Source organism: Euprymna scolopes, chromosome 31, assembly GCF_053919585.1.
Source record: "Euprymna scolopes isolate OS-2025 chromosome 31, ASM5391958v1, whole genome shotgun sequence".
Taxonomy (NCBI): domain Eukaryota; kingdom Metazoa; phylum Mollusca; class Cephalopoda; order Sepiida; family Sepiolidae; genus Euprymna; species Euprymna scolopes.
The window spans coordinates 44,855,497-44,877,952 of NC_136512.1; the positions used below are offsets into that span (position 1 = coordinate 44,855,497).

The 22,456-nt window shown below is 34.4% G+C and overlaps 1 protein-coding gene across 4 annotated transcripts in view; it reads left to right on the plus strand.

The window, feature by feature from the left end:
- Positions 1-22,456, plus strand: part of LOC145255725 (protein phosphatase 1B-like) — a 466,557-nt gene that overhangs the window by 418,331 nt on the left and 25,770 nt on the right. For all 4 annotated transcript variants that reach the window (XM_080114329.1, XM_080114328.1, XM_080114331.1 and 1 more), the window contains one exon: positions 5,216-5,270. In XM_080114329.1, coding sequence (XP_079970455.1) covers positions 5,216-5,270 — 55 coding nt within the window. The remainder of the gene's footprint in view (positions 1-5,215; positions 5,271-22,456) is intronic.

Here is a 22,456-nt window from a genome sequence, read left to right on the forward strand (position 1 = left end):
GTCTATGCCTACAATTAACCATTCGGTCAGATCTGATACTATAGAGGACACTTCCTTTTTAAACATGGAGTGCAGAGGTAAATCAGATATGAATGTACGGAAGCTATCCCAGTCAGCCATAGAGTATCGGTACACAGTACGGTGGAGGGGTACGTCTGGGGGCTTCTTACATTTCGTTTTTATCTTAACTGATACGACGGAGTGGTCGGAGGATCCTAGAGGAGAATGAACGGTACATGAACATAGCTCAGGGGAAGTTGAGAGAAAAAGGTCTAAGAGACTTGCATATTGATTGGGTGTATCGGGCACACGGGTGGGTTCGCGAACAATCTGAGTGAGGTCATAAGCAATGGCAAAATCATGACAAAACCTCCCCTCATCATCTGTCTTATTTGAATGGGTCAGCCATTCCATGTTATGGACGTTGAAGTCACCACAGATGTGGATGTTAGCCGAGGGATGTGAAGACAGTATGTGGTCTATTTTCTCAGATATGCTCTTAAAGATAGTAACTCCGCTGTTGTGGGGCCTATAGAGGGCAAATATAAATGCAGTGGTGTTAGCAAGTGCAACCTTGAAGCACATATAGGGTAAATTAGGATCTTCTCTCGAGATATCCCTGCCACATGGGAAGCCATCCTTAATGTAGGCACATATTCCATGCCCATGGCGATCTTGGGTGTCAGATTTAGCTGTTAAATTGGAGTATCCATTAATTATGAACTCATCTAGGGAAGTGGTCGGCCCTATTCCAGTTTCACTTAGAAATAATATGTCCGGTTTCGTCTCCTGTAATTGGATTTCAACCTCTGGAAGGTTGGAACGTAGACCCCTGATATTGGAGAAGGAGACCTGGTAGTAGGGGTCTACGCTGGAAGATGGGGTTCTAGGTTTAATCAAGTTTTTATTCTGGAGATATTTCATGTTGAGGTTTTGGGATTTGTGGAATAGGTCGGCATACTTGGTTAGAGCAGTACAGAGAGGGAAAGTAAGAGAGAAAAAGACAGGAAAAATTTTTTTATTTGTAGCACACGAAAAGGTAAATTACCCACTAGTATGGCATCGAGAGGCCCCACCAGAGACTACTGCATGGTCCAGATCCACTCACCAAATGGCAATACAGCAGTCCCAGAAGGTACAGAATATACGGAAAATTCAGCATAAAAGACCCTAATCGTACAGAGGATGAATGCCCAAACAAAATGTCCAAACTGTCATGAAAATCACCTGGCTTATTCCAAAACATGCAAGATTGAAAAAAAAAAAAAGAAATAGAAGTTGTGAGGCAAAGTACAAAAAAAAAAATTTCCTTCCCAGAGGCAAGGAAAATTGTAAATTCCCTCCAAAAAGCATAAACCTATGCAGAAATCGATCAAAAAAAAAACAAACACCTATGCAGAAACTGCCCAAAAACTAAGCCAAACCAACTACCAAGTTTCCCTCAACAGATTAATATCGGAGCTCAAAGATCTAATTGAAATCCTGCACAAAAAAAAAAAAAAAAAGAAATCAACATAAATCAAATAATGCCTACTACAACATTTAAAAATAATTCAAAGCAAACCCTAAAAAGCAAATCAGAACCGAACCTAACTAAACAAATAAACCCACAAATTCCCTTCTCTAATAGCTTTAAAACACTGGAGATGGAGAACTCTGAGGAGCAGAATGCCAACAATAAGGAGAGTCCTTCAAGCCCTTCACAAGAATTCTAATATAAAAAAACAGATAACAACAAACCAAAAAACAAAGACTTTACAAAAACATCTGAACAGACAAGAACAACAAATGGGAATAATTCCTCAAAGAAAACCAGCCCCACAAAAACCAAACCACAATCTCGCTCAACCTCTAAAAACAGATAAATCAAGCATAAAGTTAAATTAATTAAACACAATGAACCAGAAGACATGGAAACAGAAGACAAGCCAAAAACAGAAGAAAAAAACAAAGTTAATTGAAAACCCTCAATAACTTACACTTAATCCATACCTTATATCAACACCAATACTAAAACCCATAATGAACTCAAAGATATAAAAAAAAAAATAAAAAAAACGACCACAGAGGATCATAACTTTACCACCGATGACCTATAAACTAGTATTTCTTCAATGGAATATCAGAGGTGGAAAGGCAAATTTCGATGAATTGAAACTTCTCATTGCCTCTTTTCACCCAACAGTCATATGCCTATAAGAAACTTACAAGAAAATTCAGAACACACTACATATCAAACGATACACATCCTATGACTACATACACAAACAAGGAAACAAAACTTCCGGAGGAGTATCCATCCCAATTAACAGTAATATTATTCAAAGTGAAACCAAACTGAATACAATATTACAAGCCGTTGCAGTAACCATCAGCCTAAGAAAACCGCTAACAATCTGCTCCCTATACCTGCTATCTAACTAAAACTTAAATAAAATGAACTTGATCAAACAACTTCCTAAACCTTTTATTCTCATGGGTGACTTGAATAGCCACAATGAACTATGGGGAAACAAACAAGCAAGCAGAAGAGGTAAAATTATTGTAAATTTTCTAGATGAAAACCAATTATGTCTATTTAACAACGGAACAAACACCCATCTTCACTCTAGTCAGGAACACTCTCAGTTATTGACCTCACTATATCCAAACCTAGCATCTTTACAGAATATGAATGGGATGTACATCACGAGACCTTGGGGGGGGGGGGTGATCACTTCCTAATCATCCTAGAAGGTCAAGAACCAGAGAATGACACTAAAACACCCCGATGGAACTTGCATAAGACCAACTGGAAAGATTTTTAAAAAATGTGCCAAACAAACCAAGTTCAAGAAGCTAATTCAAGAAAAGATGACGTCATCCACTTCACCAACACTCTAAATATCATAGCTGAGAAAACTATTCCTAAAAGGTCCCCATCAACAAGATACAACAAGCCTTGGTATAATAAAGATTGCAAAGAAGCGCTCGGAGCCAGATGAACGGCACTCAAAAAATTTAATAGCCAACCAACTAAAGAAAATTTAGAAAATTACAAAAAAAAATAGAGCCAAAGCTTGCAGTAAGCTAAGCAATCAACATGGCGAACTTATGTCAGCGAACTAAATTCAAACACCAAACCTAAGGAAATATGGAACATGATAAACAAAATTACTGGGAAATACAATAAACAAGCTAATAAACATCTCCTCCATAACAATATCAAAATCACTAACTAAGAAAAAAATAGCCGAAATCTTAGCAGAAAACTTTGCCAAAAGTTCCTCACCAATTAATAGGAACAAAGAATTCCAAGTCAACAAAAACCAAGCAGAACAACGACAAATCCGCTTCCACTCAGACAACACTGAATACTACAATCAAATCCTTACTATGTACGAATTAGAAGAATCTCTCAAAAATATCCATAATTCAACAGTCGGACCTGATAAAATCCCCTATGTCTTCCTAAAAGAATTGCCAATGAAGTCAAAAGAATACCTCCTCAAAATTTTCAATGGTATCTGGATCAATGAAAAATTTGCTGACACTTGGAGACACGCCATTACAATTCCCATATCTAAACCTTCAAAAGACCCCTCAGATTTAATAAACTACCATCCCATTGCACTTACAACTGCATCTGCAAAACCCTCAAGTGAATGATCAATAGAAAACTAACCTGGTATCTAGAAAGAAATCACCTAATCTCTGAACACCAAGCAGGCTTCCTATTGACCACATAAATTTGGAAATCTATATTCATCCTTAAAGAACATGTGGTAAGTTTTCTTCGACATAGAAAAAGCCTTCGATACCACTTGGAAGTAAAGAATATTAAAAGACCTGAATGAACTAGGTCTAAAAGGCAGAATGATAATATTTATCAAAAACTACCTGAGTGACATAACCTTCCAAGTAAGATTAGGAAACATCCTATCAAAGTCCCAAAAACAGGAATTGGAAGTTCCCAAGGTGGATTCTTTCAGTCACACTTTTTAATGTAAAAATAAACAATATAGCTAATAACATAAACCCGACGGAACAAACTATGCCATCGATGTTGACGACCTCATAAGTTTTAAGGCCAAACATATGAACACTATTGAACGACATCTACAACTATGCATCAACAAAATAAGCAGCTGGGCTACCAAAAACGGTTTCAGCTTTTCTCAAACTAAAACCAAATTTGTCCACTTCAGCCAACATAGAACAATGCATCCTGACCCTGAGCTAAAAATTAACAATAATAAACTAACAGTTACAAATTAATACAAATATCTTAGAATCACCTTTGACAAAAAAACTCACCTTCATACCCCACATAAAATACTTAAGAAAAAAATGCAACCAAAGGATGCAACTTGTGAGAACTATAGCTCATACAAACTGGGGAGCTGATCGCAAAACAATTCTAAAGCTCTACCAAACACTGATGAGATCAAAATTGGACTATGGCTGCTTTATCTACGGTGCAACAAGAAAATTGTACATTAGAGAACTCGACACAATTCACCACCAAAGACTCCGACTAGCACTTGGAGCATTTACCACTACACCAGTTGACAGTCTCTATGCAGAAACGAATGAACCTACATTTGAAATGAGATGGACAAAATTAGCCCTACAATACTATACAAAACTTGCATCTAATACCTCGAGCCCTATATACCAAAGTGCCTCTCACTCAAGACATCAAACCCTATTCCAAAAAAAAGACAAAGCAAAAAAAGCAATCAAGCCTAATGGTCTCCACATGAAAGAAATAAAAGATGAAGCTAAAATTAACATCTTTCAGATCCACCCTGGCTTTCCAACAACTATGTAAACACACCCGGACATCCAAAACATACTACTATACAATTAAATCTCTCTAAACACCCCAAATCCAATACACCTAAAAAGCACCGACTCACTCTCTAGCACGTAGGTACACATTTTGTCAATAAAGTCACTGAGTTTGATGTGTGTCACCGGTAACCCCTTGACCTTTCTACACTTACAAGTAAACTAGGTTCAAGCCAATCAAGTTAATCGCATTACTGATACATTTAATGATGTACAAAATCGGAAAGCTGGCATTTTATTTGTACTTGCCATATGGATTATTAAATTCGGTTTCTTTATAACTTATTAATTTCCTCCTGACAGGCACATAAAAAAGCTCTTTGTATAATTTAAATATGTATCCTGCTCCTCTGACAAAAGAAAATCTCATTCTTTCTTTCAGACGATGTACAGTTGAACGCATTCTAGAAAAGCTTAGACCTGGAAAAAATGATGCAGTAAGTTCATTTTTTTATATATATATATTTTCTTTACTAAAAACAAAGATGATGCTCCAATTAAGAGTATGGTACCGATTGTCAAAATTTTTTAAATAAGTTACAAAAAAAATTTGATGTTGAGAAAAGAATTTCTCTACATCAAATTTTGACATTATCAATGTTAGCTGATTTCTTCATTTTAGGAATAATTGACTTACCCAGAGTTACATCTAAACATTAATATAGTGATTCATGACAGTTATGACTCCCAGAATCATGATGTGTACTTGTGTAACATACAATTTTTGTAAACTATACTGCTGTGTTTCAATTATTACTGGCCTTATAAAGCTACAACACTGGCAACGAGTTTTGAGACTTATATATCACAATAATTAATATATTTTTAAAAGGATCAGTAAGTGTCAATATGTATGCGCTTGATAAAAATCCAAAACTATTGTTTATCATTATGAATTATGGAATACATATTTTTGGCAACACAGTAAGTAATGTGGGCACATTATTTTTGTTTTTCTATTTTAAAATATTTTATTTAGGATTGCCACTGAAACTACACCTGCAAACAACAACAAAAAAAAAAAAAAAACACTAAAATTTTAAATCTGATGTTACTTATATCTTTTCTGGGACAGACATTCTTATATAGGGTTTGCGCAGGCTTGAATTTTTACTTTTGCCTTGAAAAGACCTTATTTCTGTTCTTACCTTGAAAAATTCTTGAAAATATGGAAAATGTCTTGAAAACGCCTTCAAAATCGTACTCATGTCCAGTAAAAAATTTAAAATATTAAAAATAAAATCAAAATAAATACTATTATTTAAGTATTAATAAAAATACTATTAAAATATATTTAAATATTAAAAACTAGCAGGACCAGTGTACCGGCGTAGTATGGTGGAAGTTTGCCTCTCACCCTACCTGTAAAAAAAAAAAAAGCTACAGTTGTTAGTGGGAGCCACTGCGGGCACAGGCGCCTGTGATCAAAATAAATGTACCATGGCGAAGTACTGAGGCATTTCATATATATTTATACATTGAAGAGTTTAGCTTCCAAATAATAGTATATTTTCTAATGATTTCATTCGAAAAAAAAATACAGATTATTAAAGGAAATATGTGGCATAAATACAAGTATGTTTTATTTTGTTCAATAAATTTCCGTATTTAGCTTTTGACATTTGAAGAAAAAAAAAAAAAAAAAAGCACACCTATTTGGGACCTAACCTCTTCAATTTAGTTGGAAAAAAATAAGTTTGCTTTAGTTCGTTCAATAAATTTCCATATTTACCTTTCAGCAGAATAATAAAAAGAAATGCAACATTGTCATTGGCAATGAAGACGTTGCCGTTTAAATAAAGTTTATTTTAAATTTTTTAGGCAAAATCTTAATATAAAAGTCAAATATTTGGGAGTTTAACTCCTCAATGTATAAATCCATATGAAATGCATAGTTTGGAAACATCACCAGTGGACACAGAGTATGTTTTATGCTAAATGAAATCAGTTTTGGTAATGTTTTAACGAAGATGGCAATGTGGTTTTCATCTCTGTTAATAGGAAAAATCTGAGCATGAAAGCCACAAATATTTGGGAGCTAAAATGTTCAATATTTAAATACATAAGTAATGCGACCTGTTCAAACATCACTAATGTACATGCAGTGTGTTTAATGGTATAAGAACGCAGTTTTAGTGATGTTTTAACAAAGACTTCATTGTCGTAAATATGTCTTGGTTTGTAATATTGTTAAGCATCTGTTTACAAAGTGAATAACTGGATTCCGGAATATGAGAATTTTCACAGCTTAGCCAATCAAAATGGGTGGAATTTGCTGAGGGAGACGTTATTATTTAGGAGTCGGATATAGGAAAGATTGTTATCTCGATGAATATATGAGCCAGTTACAGTTAGTGTAAGCACAGTATCTGTGGAACATATAGAATTTTCTGGTGACAACTAGTAGCGGTGGTAGGGGAAAAGTTTTTTCATACTTCCTAGATCATAATATCTCAGATTCGCAAACAGACACCATTTCTTTCAGTTTAAAAAAAATTCCTCCCGTCCCATCGTGTTGGCTGTTTGTCTTTTTCGTATAAATAAATAAAACTAATCGAATGCAATCGCCAAACTCACGGCCTTCCAGCCTGTTCTGTAATTTGTCCTTGGTCAATGTGTAGGAAACTCTAACCCGACTGAGACATTATTTGGAAACTGCCAGAGTGACCCCTTTTTTTTTTGGGGGGGGGATAGTTTTCTCCCACATTAAAAACGATCTTGTCTAATTTGCTTTCGCGGGGAAGCAAATAAACTGCCAACTCCCAGTCTTCGCCCGGGTAGTATCTGTTCTGTAATTCGTCGTTGGTCAATATAGGAGAAACCCTTCATGCTGAAACAATTACTATTTATTTGGATACTGCCAAAGTTCCCCCTTTTTTGGGGGGGAGCTGCTTTTCCCCTACATTAAAAACAACCTTCGTGGGAGATTTAAAAGCAACGCCATTTTTGCAAGTAATTTTTTTGATTGACTACGTTTAATTTAAACGCTTAACACTTCCGGTTGCATCATGGCATAGCGGTAAGATGTCAGGTTTTCTTTAATTTTCTTTTCTGCCTTCGTGTCACGGGTTCAAGCCCGTCTGTCTGCTACCACTTTTTTCTTTTTCTTTTTTTTTATATATTTCATATAGAAGATAAAACCAAAATACATTGTTCTGAAATCTCATCATATTGTAAATACAAGAGTTATGTCCCTTTATCACAAAACTCCCTCCAATGGTGAATCCTCCCCTATCCAAAATAAATGTGATAATCGAAAATGAAGCGAGAAAAGCAAAAAAAAAAAAAAAAATTAGACAAGATGGCAGTAATTTTGGTTGGAAATCTAAAAACTGAAGACTTAATATTTGAGATAAAATAAACAGCATTTAAAACTGCTTAAAAACCAAAAGAATGATGCAGATAGGTCACAAAGTAACTTTTATTGGCTACCACTTTTTTGAATCTCTGTGGATTGTAAAAGAAACCACAAATTTTGTTTGGAAACTTGAATTTTGTCTGGAAAAGCCTTGAAAAACTTGGAAAATGGACATTGAGAATCTGTATGAACCCTGACACACACAAACATACACACACGTGTGTGTGTTATAATAAATAAAACTAATAAAGATGAAAAAATAATCTTTATACAATAACCTACTAAGATACCAAAAACTACAGATAAGTGGAGCAATTAACATCAGAAATTCAAGAAGGCAAAACTGGAAGGTTTTTGTCTCCTTATTGATTTGATTTAATAAAAAAATTTTTAACTTTGAATTGCCATCCTTTGTTTCTTGTATGTATGTGTTAGATATATTTATATAGTAACTAGACTACCCGTGACCCGTTGGGTCAGTATGTTAGATTAGCTATGGAATTAATGTATGAGCGTGACACTTCTGACGTAAAGAAAATAGTTTTTGTGACATAACAGAAACATTTCTATGAAAGTATATTAAAATGAAAAAAGAATATAGATTTCTATGAGTCATTCTGTTTATAATTGTTTATTTTTGAAAAAAAAAAAAAAAAAGAGCTTACAGCCATTGAATTATAAGTGGTTTGCCATACTTATAGGTAAATGTGCACTGAACAGATACCGTAATACTTCAAGTTAAGTTCAAATTTTGATATATCTTTTTGAAATGAAATTGTTAGTTGAAAGTACAGAATAGTTAAAAAAAAACAAAAAAAAAAAAACTCTCCCCATGTTAAGAATGGCTTTTTAAATAGAAAATGAAAATAAAATGTAACTTTTTCATTTATTTTAAACAAACATTCATGTTGCAATATTTTGATCCTATAATGGGGTATGATCCCACACAGTCGGACGATTCTATTTATAAACGATGCTGCTAAGAACTGACAAATCAAATTAATTCACGTTCTGCTACAAACCAATCAAGAACCAGAATTGCTTCATAAATATTAAACCTTTTCTGGAGCAATTTCAGATGTTCTTTCCCGGGTTTCGACACGGTAAGAATATTTTGTTCTGTGGAACTGTCTACTACAAACAAGTCACCTACCAGGACTTGTGTGTAACAGCGAACCATCTGAAGCTCAAAGTGGCTTACACTTCTACAGGTTATGCGCCCAGCGTGTGTCTTTATTTCGATGGATCCGAATCAAAGTTCGAATTGTGGCAAGTTAAATTTCTGGGATATCTACGAATCCAAAAGCTACACAAAGTACTAGAAACACAACCTGAAAACAGAAACGACCCCGACTTCATTGAAAAGAACGCAACTGTCTTTGCGGAATTAATACAGTGTTTAGATGACTGAGGTCTATCACTGGTAATGAGAGAAGCCCTGGACGACGGCTGCAAAGCATTAAACATATTGAGAGAGCATTATTTATCGAAATGAAAACCCAAAATTATTTCTTTATACACTGAACTGACCTCTGTAAAACGAATGGAAGCCGAAACTATTACCGATTATATTATAAGAGCCGAGACAACTGCAAATTCTTTAAAAATGTCTGAAGTTATAAGTGACAGTCTGTTAATTTCCGTGGTCCTTAAGGGATTATCAAGTGATTTCAAGCCATTTACCACCGTGATAACCCAGAAAGAAATACCCATGCCAGGAATAAAAAACGCAACTTTGCCAAAAGCAGGTTTTTTCCTAAGAAAAGTACAAAAATTATGTTATAATTGGACGACCTAAGCACAAGAGTTTCCAATGTAGATACAGGACTCAAAATGGCGACTACATTAAAAATGTAGAGAGCTCTGTTAGCGAACATACATTTTTTTATTTTCGTGTACATTTGATGCGTCAACAAGCAATAATAATTTTCTTGTCGGTTGTGGGGCCACGACATGTGATTACAAAGGAATCTGATTTTATCAATTTTGATCCCAACTTTAAGCAACAAAATCATTTTGTAGAACTGGCTGACGGGAGTCGAGTCAATGATATCGTTTTTGAAAAGAGCCAATGCGAAAATCTCGCTAAAGAACAATAAGGGTGAACTGTGTTTCGGTATTCAGGAGAGCGCTCTTCTGGTCCCAAAATTTAAACAAAATATATTTTCTATGCAGGCTGCCATGGGACAATGTGCAGATATAAACTTTGGCCTCAATAAATCGGGGCTGGTGTACCCGAATGGAACTGTATTTGACATTGGGGGGGGGAGACTATATTATTTAAATGGCGTAGTCCCATCAAAAACCGCCTGCCATGATCTACAGACATGGCATAAAATTCTTGGACACTACAATATTCCTGATATCAAAAAGTTGCCGACTGTAGTTGATGGAATGCAAATACAAACATCAAAAACCTTCAACTGCGACGTCTGTACGCAGGGGAAGATGACAAACTATGAATACAAGATACAAAAAAAAAATCCTATCAATGGTGCATTGTGACTTGAACGGTCCCGTAGAACCGATGGCCAGAGAACATTATAGATATGTGTTGAATTTTGTAGATGACCATTCAGGTTTAATAATGGTTTACTTTTTAAAGAACAAATCTGATACCCTGCTAGCAACTAAGAAATATCTAGCCGACATGGCCCCCTACGGTGAAATCAAGTGTATTCGTTCTGACAACGGTACGGAATTCACCTATTAAGACTTTGAACTTTTAATTAACCATCGTATCAGGCATAAAACATCAGCTCCTAGATTGCCACACCAAAACGGGACTGCTGAACGTGCGTGGCGAATCAAAACTCCCTAAAAACCTCTGGACGTATGCACTTATGGCGGCAGTCTATATACGCAACAGGTGTTTTAACAAAACGCTATCTAAAACTCCATATGAATCTTTCTGCGGTAAAAAAAACAAAACAAATTTAAGCAGAATGCATATATTTTAGTTCAACTTGCTTCGCATATATAGAGAAAAAGAGTAAATTGAATATTAAAGCTGACAGAGGTATATTTCTTGGATACGATAAAAACAGTCCAGCACATTTAATATTTTTTCCCGAAAAAAATAAAATAAAAAGAATCCGGTGTGTAAAATTCAGACACGTTTAATTGTAAAGACGAAAACCCGTCATATGAAGAGGATGGAATTATATTACCTCAAATAATTAGAACAAATGAAAAGAATAAAAATGACGGAGACGAGTGTCGATGATGATGATAAAGTCGAGAGATATCCCCAAAAAAAAATAGAAGACGGCCCGATTTTTTTGTGGTCGACAATATAAAAGATTATCAAATCGACTATTGCTATTCAGTGGAAAATGCCCCAATAGACTATGAAATTTATATTACCCCTCAAGAGGGATTTATAATGAAAAATAAAAATAGCATGTGGCGACTTAACAAGTCATATGGTCTAAAGCAGAGTGCTCAGTGTTGGAACACAGTGTTCCATGATTATATTATTAAACAGCAATTTAGACAATGCGCTGTAGACCCCTGTTTATATACCCAACACAAAGACGATAAACTACTGATTTTGGTTTTGTGGGTCGAGGATATTTTAATCGCATCAAATTGTGACATAATGTTGACTGATGTTAAGAACAAATTAAGTAAAAGATTCAAAATGACCGATCTTGGCAAAATATCCTGGTTTTCTGGGGATAGAATTTACTCAAAGCAAAGGACTTGTTACGATGACTCAATCGAGATACATCGACAAAATACTATTAAAATTTGGAATGGGAGAGTGCAAGAAACGCTCTGCACCGGTCGAAAATGATATTAATAAAAAGTATACACACAGTCTGAAATAATGAATGACACAATATCGCGAAATTATGGGTAGTCTTATATATTTGATGACTGCAACCAGGCCCGACGTATGCTATACAGTAACGAAACTGTCACAGAGATTATCACGACCGAAAATGAAGGATTTGGACAGAGCTAAACAAGTCCTACGTTATTTAAAAGGAACTAAAGAACAGAAGTTAGTATTTAGAAAATCAAGAAATCCTCTAAAATTAGAAGGTTTTACGGATTCAGACTGGGCAAGCGAGGAGGATCACAAGAGTGTATCTGGATATTGTTTCAGACTCTCAGAAAATGGGCCTATTATTTCATGGAAATCTAAAAAACAACAGATTGTATCTCTCTCTACGTGTGAAGCAGAATTTATCGCGATCACACACACGACCCAGGAAGCACTCTACATTAAAAATATCCTGAAGACTATTTTAGAGCCAGAATTGATTACAAGCCCCATAGTAATTAATTGTGATGATCAAGCCAGTATAGTCTTAGCACAGAGCACGGATGATCAATCAAAGATCTAGGCATATGGATATAAAATGCCATTTCGTAAAAAACGAGAGATCTAGGCATATGGATATAAAATGCCATTTCGTAAAAAACGAGAGATCTAGGCATATGGATATAAAATGCCATTTCGTAGAAAACGAGATAGAGCTACAACGTTTTTCTCAAAACTTGTTGATGAATTCGACTGAATATTTTTTTCTTTCACTGCCCTGTATGTATATAGATTTCTATATATTAAAAATACAGACCAGCGAAGTTCCACTTATGAGAAGGCTATTACTTTTTTGCATGAATATCAGCGGAAAACCCTAGGGATAATGCTCAGTATATAGATTTTTCTATATATAAAAAGAAAAAAAAACTGGTCCTGGACAAGACGTTAAACTGTATCCATTTTATTTTGTATTAACACTTTAACCTACTAATACTTTCTTTTGCTTAAAAAAAAAAAAAAAAATCTTTGTAATTTTCCTTTTTGACATTTGAACACAATTAAAAATAGCGTTTTTTTAAATGCTAAAATTCTAAGATCCAAATGATTTCTAATTTTTGTTATGTCTAAGTAAATATAAAAATATATATTTATTTTTGAGCAGAACAAACACAAGGAACTTCCCCATTATAAAAAATAGGGAGGATGTTGCAATATTTTGATCCTATAATGGAGTATGATCCCACACAGTCGGACGATTCTATTTATAAATGCTAAGAACTGACGAATCAAATTAATTCACGTTCTGCTACAAACCAATCAAGAACCAGAATTGCTTCATAAATATTAAACCTTTTCTGGAGCAATTTCAGATGTTCTTTCCCGGGTTTCGACACGGTAAGAATATTTTGTTCTGTGGAACTGTCTACTACAAACAAGTCACCTACCAGGACTTGTGTGTAACAGCGAACCATCTGAAGCTCAAAGTGGCTTACACTTCTACAATTCATGACCCGTTCGGTCAAATATTTATGTTAATAATAAGGTCAATAAAACTAATTAAGACAATGTGGAAATGAACGATGTAAAAAAAAAAAAAAAAAAAAGCAGAAAGTATTAAGAATTTATTTGGATAATTTAAACGCAAAAAAAAAACAATTGGAACGCTGAAAACGTACACAGTAAAATAATACATTTTATTGTGTTGATTATTTATAAAAAAAAACAATATTTTCGGGGTTATTTATTTATGTTGGTAGTGTAGGAGAAAATGTATGAATGTTTTTAAGAAAGGTGTATTTAAAAAATGGAGAATAAATTTAAAAAAAAAAAAAAAAAAAAAAAGGAAGGCGGTGGATAAATCGCTGTTGTAAAATGCTCTTATAGTTGTCAACGGGTCAAAGTTGATTTATTTGTAAGACAATTGCGACAGTATAGTTGTAATACAGAATAGGTGCAAAACATCCCCACCCTTCCCATGTTAAATAATTTCTAAATAATGCTAATATTTCAGTTCGCAGGTCAAATTCTGCAAAAGTAGCAGCTTGTGTTTATTTGTTTACGCTGTTATGGGTTTATGTTTATGTACACATGCGCAACTGGAAGTCGTAAACCGGATGTTGGGTTACAACACCCGTTACAAGGTCATTTGAGTTCTATAATTATATAGATACCAGACCTTGCATGGTTCACTGGACATTTTTTCTCAAGCCAACCCTCTTTAAATGCATATAAGCTTGTAACTGAAAACAATAGGAAATTTGCACAATTTACAGAAGTACATATCTTTAAAAAGCTGTATCTTCATACCCTGTCATCCTCACACCATAAAAAAAATCTCCAGATGGCAATAATGACACAATTCATAGAAATTAACAAAATATGACTTGTAGCATATCAAATTAAAGGAAATTTTGTACAGATTGCAATTGTTTTTTAGTACGTTAAACTATGTCCCATTATTAAAATTGCAGTATGGTATTTTCCACTAACTCTAAATCTAAGTGGCACGCCCTCCAATTGTACAAACTGTCTTAAAACCACACATGATCCTCTAAAATAAAAAAAAAATAAATGCACTGGATTTATTTGCCATAGAATAAAAAAATTGGTTAACTGTCCTAAAACGTTACAATGACCCTATAATCTAAGATTATTTTACATTAAATTTATATATATAATATATTTCTGTCAGTTTTTTCAGTATGTTTTCAGTATAAATCTAAAAAAAAAAAAAAGATAGAGAATCACATATTTTGGGAAGGCAAGTGAGGGTTATTTAGATGTTAACCTACAAAAATACCAAAGAAATCTTGCAATATATTCATTTTTAAACGGTAATAGTTTAGATTTTATTTTCTTGAACATAACATACATTACAATTCAACTTTAAGTTTAGCAACTTGATTTAAGTCAATTAATTGTGCAAAAGTTCCACCAACTAATAATATTTGAAATTTGAAAATTACTGAAATGCAAGATTTCACCTACAACAAAATAACATAAAATTTAAAATTTTTATTCTTAGTCCTATTATTTGAAAACATTTATTATAAAATAGAGGATTCATCGTTTGGACCCTCTAACAGTCTAATAATGAATACATATAAAAAGGGAGTTTAATATTTTTTCCGTTTACACAAAAAAAGAATAATAGTTATAAAAGAAAAAAAAAATTGGGGGGGGGGGGGTTACTCTACACTGATGACTGTAAGCATGAAACATGTTTATCGGTATAAATGAATAATTATTTAATTATTAAGCCTCTTTAAGGATGGGCAGTATCTGCAGAATTATAACTAAGGCAATTAACTAGTGTCTATGCAATGTTCACAATTTCTGTTCGCGTAACTCTTTAAATTGTCATTGTACTCACTTGAATTTGGCGTTTAATAATTCTCTTCATTCCCAATGGCAATTGTTTGGTGGCCCTGAGGTAGAGGCTCAACAAATGGAGCCAAAAGGTGGCTTCATAGCTGGGTTCAAATATCATGATTGACGGGAATTGTTACCCTAGACTGATGATTGTATAAGCATGAAACACTAGTGTCTGTAGGTAAAAATGAATAATTATATATATAAAGTTAATAATTAATTTTGTGTGTGTGTGTAGATATGGAGGAGTATAAGAAGGCTATAGCAATGCAAGGAGCCGGCTGTTGTATTGGTGTGATGTATGAACAGAAAATGAACAAATGAAAGGTCTTTTGTTTTATTATTTTTTTAACTTCGTATATGGATATACGAAGTTAAAGAATAAAAACAAATAAGACCTTTTTCATTTGTTCATACGCCACACCAACAATGCTTCAAACAAACTACCTTTGTTATATATATATGGGTAGACTGTATGAGGTGGAAAATAGTGTCTCTCTTCAAATTCATGAGTGCAGTTTCATTTTTGGTGTTAATTTGTGCCTTGAATAAAATTCTAAAGGAATTTTTGAAAAAGTCAATTTTTGTTGGTTAACACCCTAAAAATCTGACAAAAAATGGGATTTTGGGGTAAAATGAGGAAATATTGCTGATTTCTGTAAATGATATTCTATGTGCTTAGAATTGATATATTCTCTTTCTTCATATTAAAATTGTGCTCATGGATATTTTTTATGGGATACTTGGTTGAAAAATGGAATTCTGGTGGGTTTTTTTTTGTTTGTTTTTTTCCAGGGTATTTTGACCCAAATTTGTCTGTAGTATACAGAGAATCCTCCTCCACCATTCCAATAAACCTCAACTGCTTGTAGTTTTTGATTGTTTTCTCAAAAGGAAGAACTTTTTTATACACTGAATAATCTTTTTTTATTTAAGAGTTTTCATTTTTCCCCGTTAGTTGCTAAATCGGCGTCTTTTTGATTGAGGTCCTTGAACTTCTACTGGTAACAGATGGTGAAAATCTGACTCATTAGCAATGGCATCCTCTTTAGAAAGATAATGTTTGTGTTTGTAGAAATGTTCACATACAAGTTTGAAGGCTGGAATAACCATTTTAGCCGACACATTACAGTTCATGCTAACAGCAACAATTGCAGTTTTCACGGAAGACAAGCACGCGACTTTCTTATGTCTGGTAAGAACATTATATCCAACGTATCTGTTTGAGTGACCACTTCATCCACTGAAACTCTGACAAGATCTGAACGATTAATTGATAAATCCCGAGTGATGTCACCATCACAATTACAGTTGTCATCTAGTGGCATTGGCAGATCATTCTCTGAATCCTTTTCTTGCTCAGCCATCAGCTCCATCAATCGTAATTGTTTCTCAACCCACTTGCTGTCTATTCCAACATTCAAACGATATATTTTCTGGTTTCTTTGATCATAATAAAATAAACTTTTTCCTGGCTGCTCAATCCATGTCTTTACTGATGTATGGGGAAATCTCCTTTCAAACAAATAGTGAAGGCAGTTTCCCTCCATTCTTTGTTGAGTGCCTGTTTTGACTTGACTATAAGTGGTTGTCCCCCCACTCTTTTTTCTTTTTTTTTGAGGTCTTTCTATTAAGATTAGCAATGACACGTTTGAATATATTCTATTCTAAATTTTTTTTTGTTTTAAACAATTACACATTTTAAATTTAGTTTTATTGTTTAGTTACAATACACCTGCCAACCCAGTAACATAAGTGCAAAAAAAGTGAATTTTAATATCGTATTCAGCTAAATCCATAACAAGCGGCACTTAAATTAATGATTTATTTTATTGATATGACACCGTAATCACGTGATTAAAATTTTAGCAGACGAAACATTGGGAGTCAAAAGAGTAAGGAGTTCCAGTGTTTCAAATGTGAAAATTCAGATCCCTTTGATTTTTGCCAAATTTTATATCAGATTTGCATTGAATTTGATCCATAGTCGTTAGATACAAATTAAGCAAGATTCCCTTGACATTTTTATGACCGCTTAAGCTTAAAATTTTAGACCTTTTTTTTTTTTTTTTTTTTAAGAATCAAAACCATTCACAAAAATTAGAATGATTATTATCATTGTGTCGATTTTAAGCTATATAAGGAAACATAAAGTGATGCAAAACGGTTCTCTTCGGGAATTTTACGCATCTTGCTTGGGATAAGTATTCTTCTAGAGTGTGTGTGTGTGGTGTTGTAAATACAATAGCCTTGTTAGGAATATCTTCTGTTAGAACTTGATGTAGGTACAAAGCTCAAGTAAAACTTGTAACTTCAACAGTGTCAGTCGTATGGATCAATAACTCATTATTTTATAGTGAAAGTCGCAGAGAGACCCTACGTTGCCAGAGATTAAATGATCAACAACTGTTTCATACTCCTATTTTTTTTCCGCCTATTTTTCAATCAAATCGACTGAATATCTGGTCTCGTTGGGGACTCGTCACGATGCACCAGGAGAATGCTTCACGTGCCTCCCCGCAGATACATTGTTTACATTGCACTGTAGAGAACCTACTGTAGGTTTTATGAAATTATTTTTATAAATAATGTCTTCAATTAAAGTTTAAAATGCAAAAGTCAAGTGTTCGGAAACCTTCATTTCAAACGCACCCATGTCATATCAAAGAACTTTTGATTTTATATGACCAGCCTTTCTGCTTGTGTGGTAATGAAACTTCTCAAATGGATTTATGATGTGAGGTGTTAATTTTGGTCAAAATCGCCTGTTCCTTCCGTCATCGGATTTTTCAATTATCAATATTTATTGAAAGCATTCTAATTCAAAACTGGTCTAAGAACACTGCAAAACATAAATTACGTTTCTGTGAAATTTAAAAAATTTGTCCAGCCATTTCGGAGTCCATAGGGAATTCGCTCGCTCTCTCTCTCTTACACATACAGTTCCTTTTATGTAATAGGGATATTAAAGTGTTGTAGTTTGCTTGAAAAATTGTGTGCAAAATAAATTATATTGTTTTATGATGCAAAAGTGTTTTATGATGCAAAATTATATTGTTTTGCGATGCAAAATAAATTATATTGTTTTACGATGCAGGGCTCTACATTGCGAGTGAAACAGTCGCATTTGCGAGTGATTTTTCAAAGTGGCGACTAGAAATAATAAAACGCTTATCTTTTGGCGATTGTATTGCTTTCACTGACAATCTTTCAAAGCTTACTCTGAGTGAAAAATATCTTTTCAACTTTTAAATTATTTAAATAATAAAAATTTAATAGAACAATATACTTTTTTAATAAGGGCCGTTTAAAAAAAATATATCTGAAGAAATTAGAATGTTTATACCTTCGAGTATCAACATAAAATTTGTTGCATATTTAGAATTACACTTATTAAAAAAAAAAAACAAAAAAAAAAACAGAAAAATCTTTATGATGTACATACGCATCACAGAACGAAGATGTCATATTCTAAAAATCATGTGGGTTTGGCTAGTAACTTTTCTATTTGTCTAGTAAACGAAACTATTTAGTTGTCAAAGGTCAACTAAAGATAAATTTGTCTGTAGAGCCCTGCAATGCAAAATAAATTATATTGTTTTATGATGCAAAATAAATTTGAAATAAAGATGATTATGGTGTTAATTATTAATGTAGTTAATATTCAGTATTTTAAGATATTTTCTTTCCAAAAAAAAAAAATTAAGAATTTTGATTCTGGAAGCAGGATTTAAATTATAAAAATTGAAAGGGGTTTAAAACTCGGAGAATCTGTAGTGAAGCAAAGACTACTATTTCTCCATTACATGTCTCTTTCTCTCTACTCTTCCCTTTCCCCCTTCCTTCCTTCCTTCCTGAAATGTATATAAAACTGTTTCGTTTGGAAGTTCCTTTGTTTCTTTATTATTCCCAGGTCGGTTTCTACTTCCGTCTTATTAATTTCGACGACTCCCCAAAAGGGGGACCCGCCGAAATGGTGACCTACCCAACAAGAATTACATTATGGTAACCGCCATAATTTGGTGAACGCCCAACGTCCATATGAACACGGACAAACGATGACGACGTAACAGCAAAGTCTGAGGACGAACACAAAAAAAAAACAAGTAAATACATATAAATCCGCCTAAAGAAGTGCCAATAAAATATATTTTTACTGTTTTGACACGACTCACCCTGTCAAAAAAAAAAAAAAAAAATTATGATTCCTACGGAATAATTTACGTGATTTAAATAGAACCTGGCCTGAAAAGTCCGAAGGCGGATACCTTGTAAAATATATATAAATACAACAAAAAAAACAAACAAATTAATTGTAAGACACAGTTCTACAAAATTCAAAAAATTTTGCCTGGATACACCAAAAAAACGCGCACGCGCGTACACACACACACACACACACACACACACACAAATTAAAAAAAAAAAAACTTTTAAACACGCATACAAAAATAATTGTCGTTACTAGAAATTACTGCAAAAATAGGAGCATATAAAGTAAATTTTATTGTAGATACAGGAGCCAGTATTTCCATTTTACCACTTTCTGTAGTAAATGGAATTATCTTGGAACCAACTCCTGTTCGTATCTTGGCTGCTAACGGTGAAAGCATAAAATGCTATGGTCAAACTAGCTTAGAAGTTAAGATTCCACGTTTAAGAAGATCTTTCCAATGGAGTTTCGTGATCGCGGATGTCACTAACCCTTTGTTAGGATTTGACTTTTTAAACAAGTTTAATATAGTAGTGGATTGCAAGAATAGCTCCATCTGTGCTGATGTAACAGAGCGCGAAATTAATGTCAACACACTAACTGAAAACAATACTGTATTGATTAATAAAATAGACCTAGCAGAATATGTTAACGAAATAATAAATAGCTATAGTAGCGTAATATCACCTCATAGCGATACAAAGAATATGGCAGAGTGTATCACAGGATTGATACAGGCAGCCATGTACCAGTCTTTGCTAAAGCCAGGCAACTTTCCGGTCCTAAATTAGACGCAGCACAGGCGGAATTTAAGAACTTACTAAATACTGGAGTTATCCAGCCTTCCAGTAGCGAATGGGCAACACCCTTGCACTTAGTGAAGAAATCAGATGGTTCATATCGAGCTTGCGGTGACTTTTGCGTGCTGAATAACGTTACCAAGACAGACCGCTACTCGATACCGAACATAAATTCATTCTGCACACAACTTGCTGGTAGACAATCTTTTTCCAAGATCGATTTGACTGCAGCATATCACCAGATTAAAGTACACCCTGAAGATGTGCCTAAGACGGCAGTCGTGACACCTTTTGGCTTATTTGAATTTAATTACATGCTATTTGGTTTAAAGAATGCTGCAGCCACATTTCAGCGTTTTATGGACAAGATATTTCTAAAATTAAATTGTGTATTCGTATATTTAGACAACATTAGTTTTTAGCGAAAGTGAACAACAGCACAAGGAAGACTTAGATAAGGTATTCAGGATTCTTGGTGATAATTTAAAGATTTCCTTAGCTAAGTGTGTATTCGGAGTGCCAGAGTTGGACTTAGGTTTTCATGTAAGCAAAGAATGTTTGTTGCCTACTTCAAAAAAAAAATGAAAGAATTAGAAACCTTTCCAGTACCCAAAGATTCAAAAAGCTTGCGTAGATTTTTGGGAATGACAGATTTTTATCGCAAGTTAGTCCCTAATTACACAACCATAGTGCTACCAGTATCCGAACGAATGAGGTTGGACCCTAAAGCAATGTTTGAGCTAAACGAAGAAGAAACTCGTGCTTTCAGAACAATAATAAGCAAATTGTCAGAAATTACGGCATTAGCTCATCCGCAGTCTTCAGCTACAGAGTACCACCTGGTTACGGATAGAAGTCAATACGCAGCTAGTGCTGCATTACACCAGCTAATAGATAAGAAACCAGTACCTATAGGTTTCTTTTCCAAGAAATTTTCGCAAGCTCAGGCCAAGTATTCTACGTTCGACAGGTGGCTTATTTTTCAGTAATACATTTGTCACCTCCTAGAGCGTCGTTACGTGACATTATTCACTGACCATAACCCATTATGTGGAGCCTTTTATAGTCAGACACCCGCAAAGTCGGATTGACAACAACGACACTTGTCAGTACTTGCTGAATATATCACTGATGTGGTGTATATTAAAGGAGACGAAAACGTAGTTGCAGACTGTATGTCTAGAACTGCTTTAGCGGTGCAAATAAATGCATGTGATTTGGCTGAAATAGTCCAGGCACAAAAAGGAGATGACGAAATAGTCATACGCTAATTTAAAAGAATACTGCCTGTCACGTGAAATTGCCTCTGTCCTGTGTGATACTTCAACCAAGTACCCCAGGCCGTTTGTCCCAAAAGAGCTTCGTAGGGCTGTCTTTGACAGTTTACACGGTTTAGCGCACCCTGGAACTGGAGCATCTACTAAACTGATTTTTTTTTTTTTTTTTTTTACATAGGCATCACCACATTATCGAGGCCACTCAAGGATAAGGGTTAAAGAGTGTACAGTAGAAATTGGACAATATAGTGATCATTAGTAATGAAAATTTGGTAAATTTGATAACTTATATGAAACGGCTCATCAAGAACTTATTTACATTAGACTTGAAGACAACCATATTGTAGTCAGCAGGAAAACGGAAGACAATTCCACAGGCGTGCAGTTCTAAGAAAGAAGCTTTGTTCATGGAATCTACGTTTAGGTTTAGGCACAGATAAAGAGTGGGGGGAATTATTGATAGTGTTTACAGCTAGACGAGTGTTTCTTGTGAAAGTTTGGCGAGGGGGGACCATAGATTGAAGCTCAGTCGAACACTTTCCATGAAAATAACGATACATCAGAGACAAACTCGCAACATCTCTTCTGTGAGATAGAGGTTGCAAGGAGGAGAAAAGGACATCTCCTACGAGGCTACGAAGTCTATTTTGAACTCTATCAAGGCAGGACAAGTCCTTTCTAGCAGCTCCTGCCCAGATGTGGCAACAGTACTCCATCCTTGGACGTACCTGGCTCTTATATAGATAGAGAATAGAATCAGCAGTGAGATATTTACCGGATCGATAGAAAGATCCCACCATTTTTTCAGCGGCCTTGGCAACAGATTTG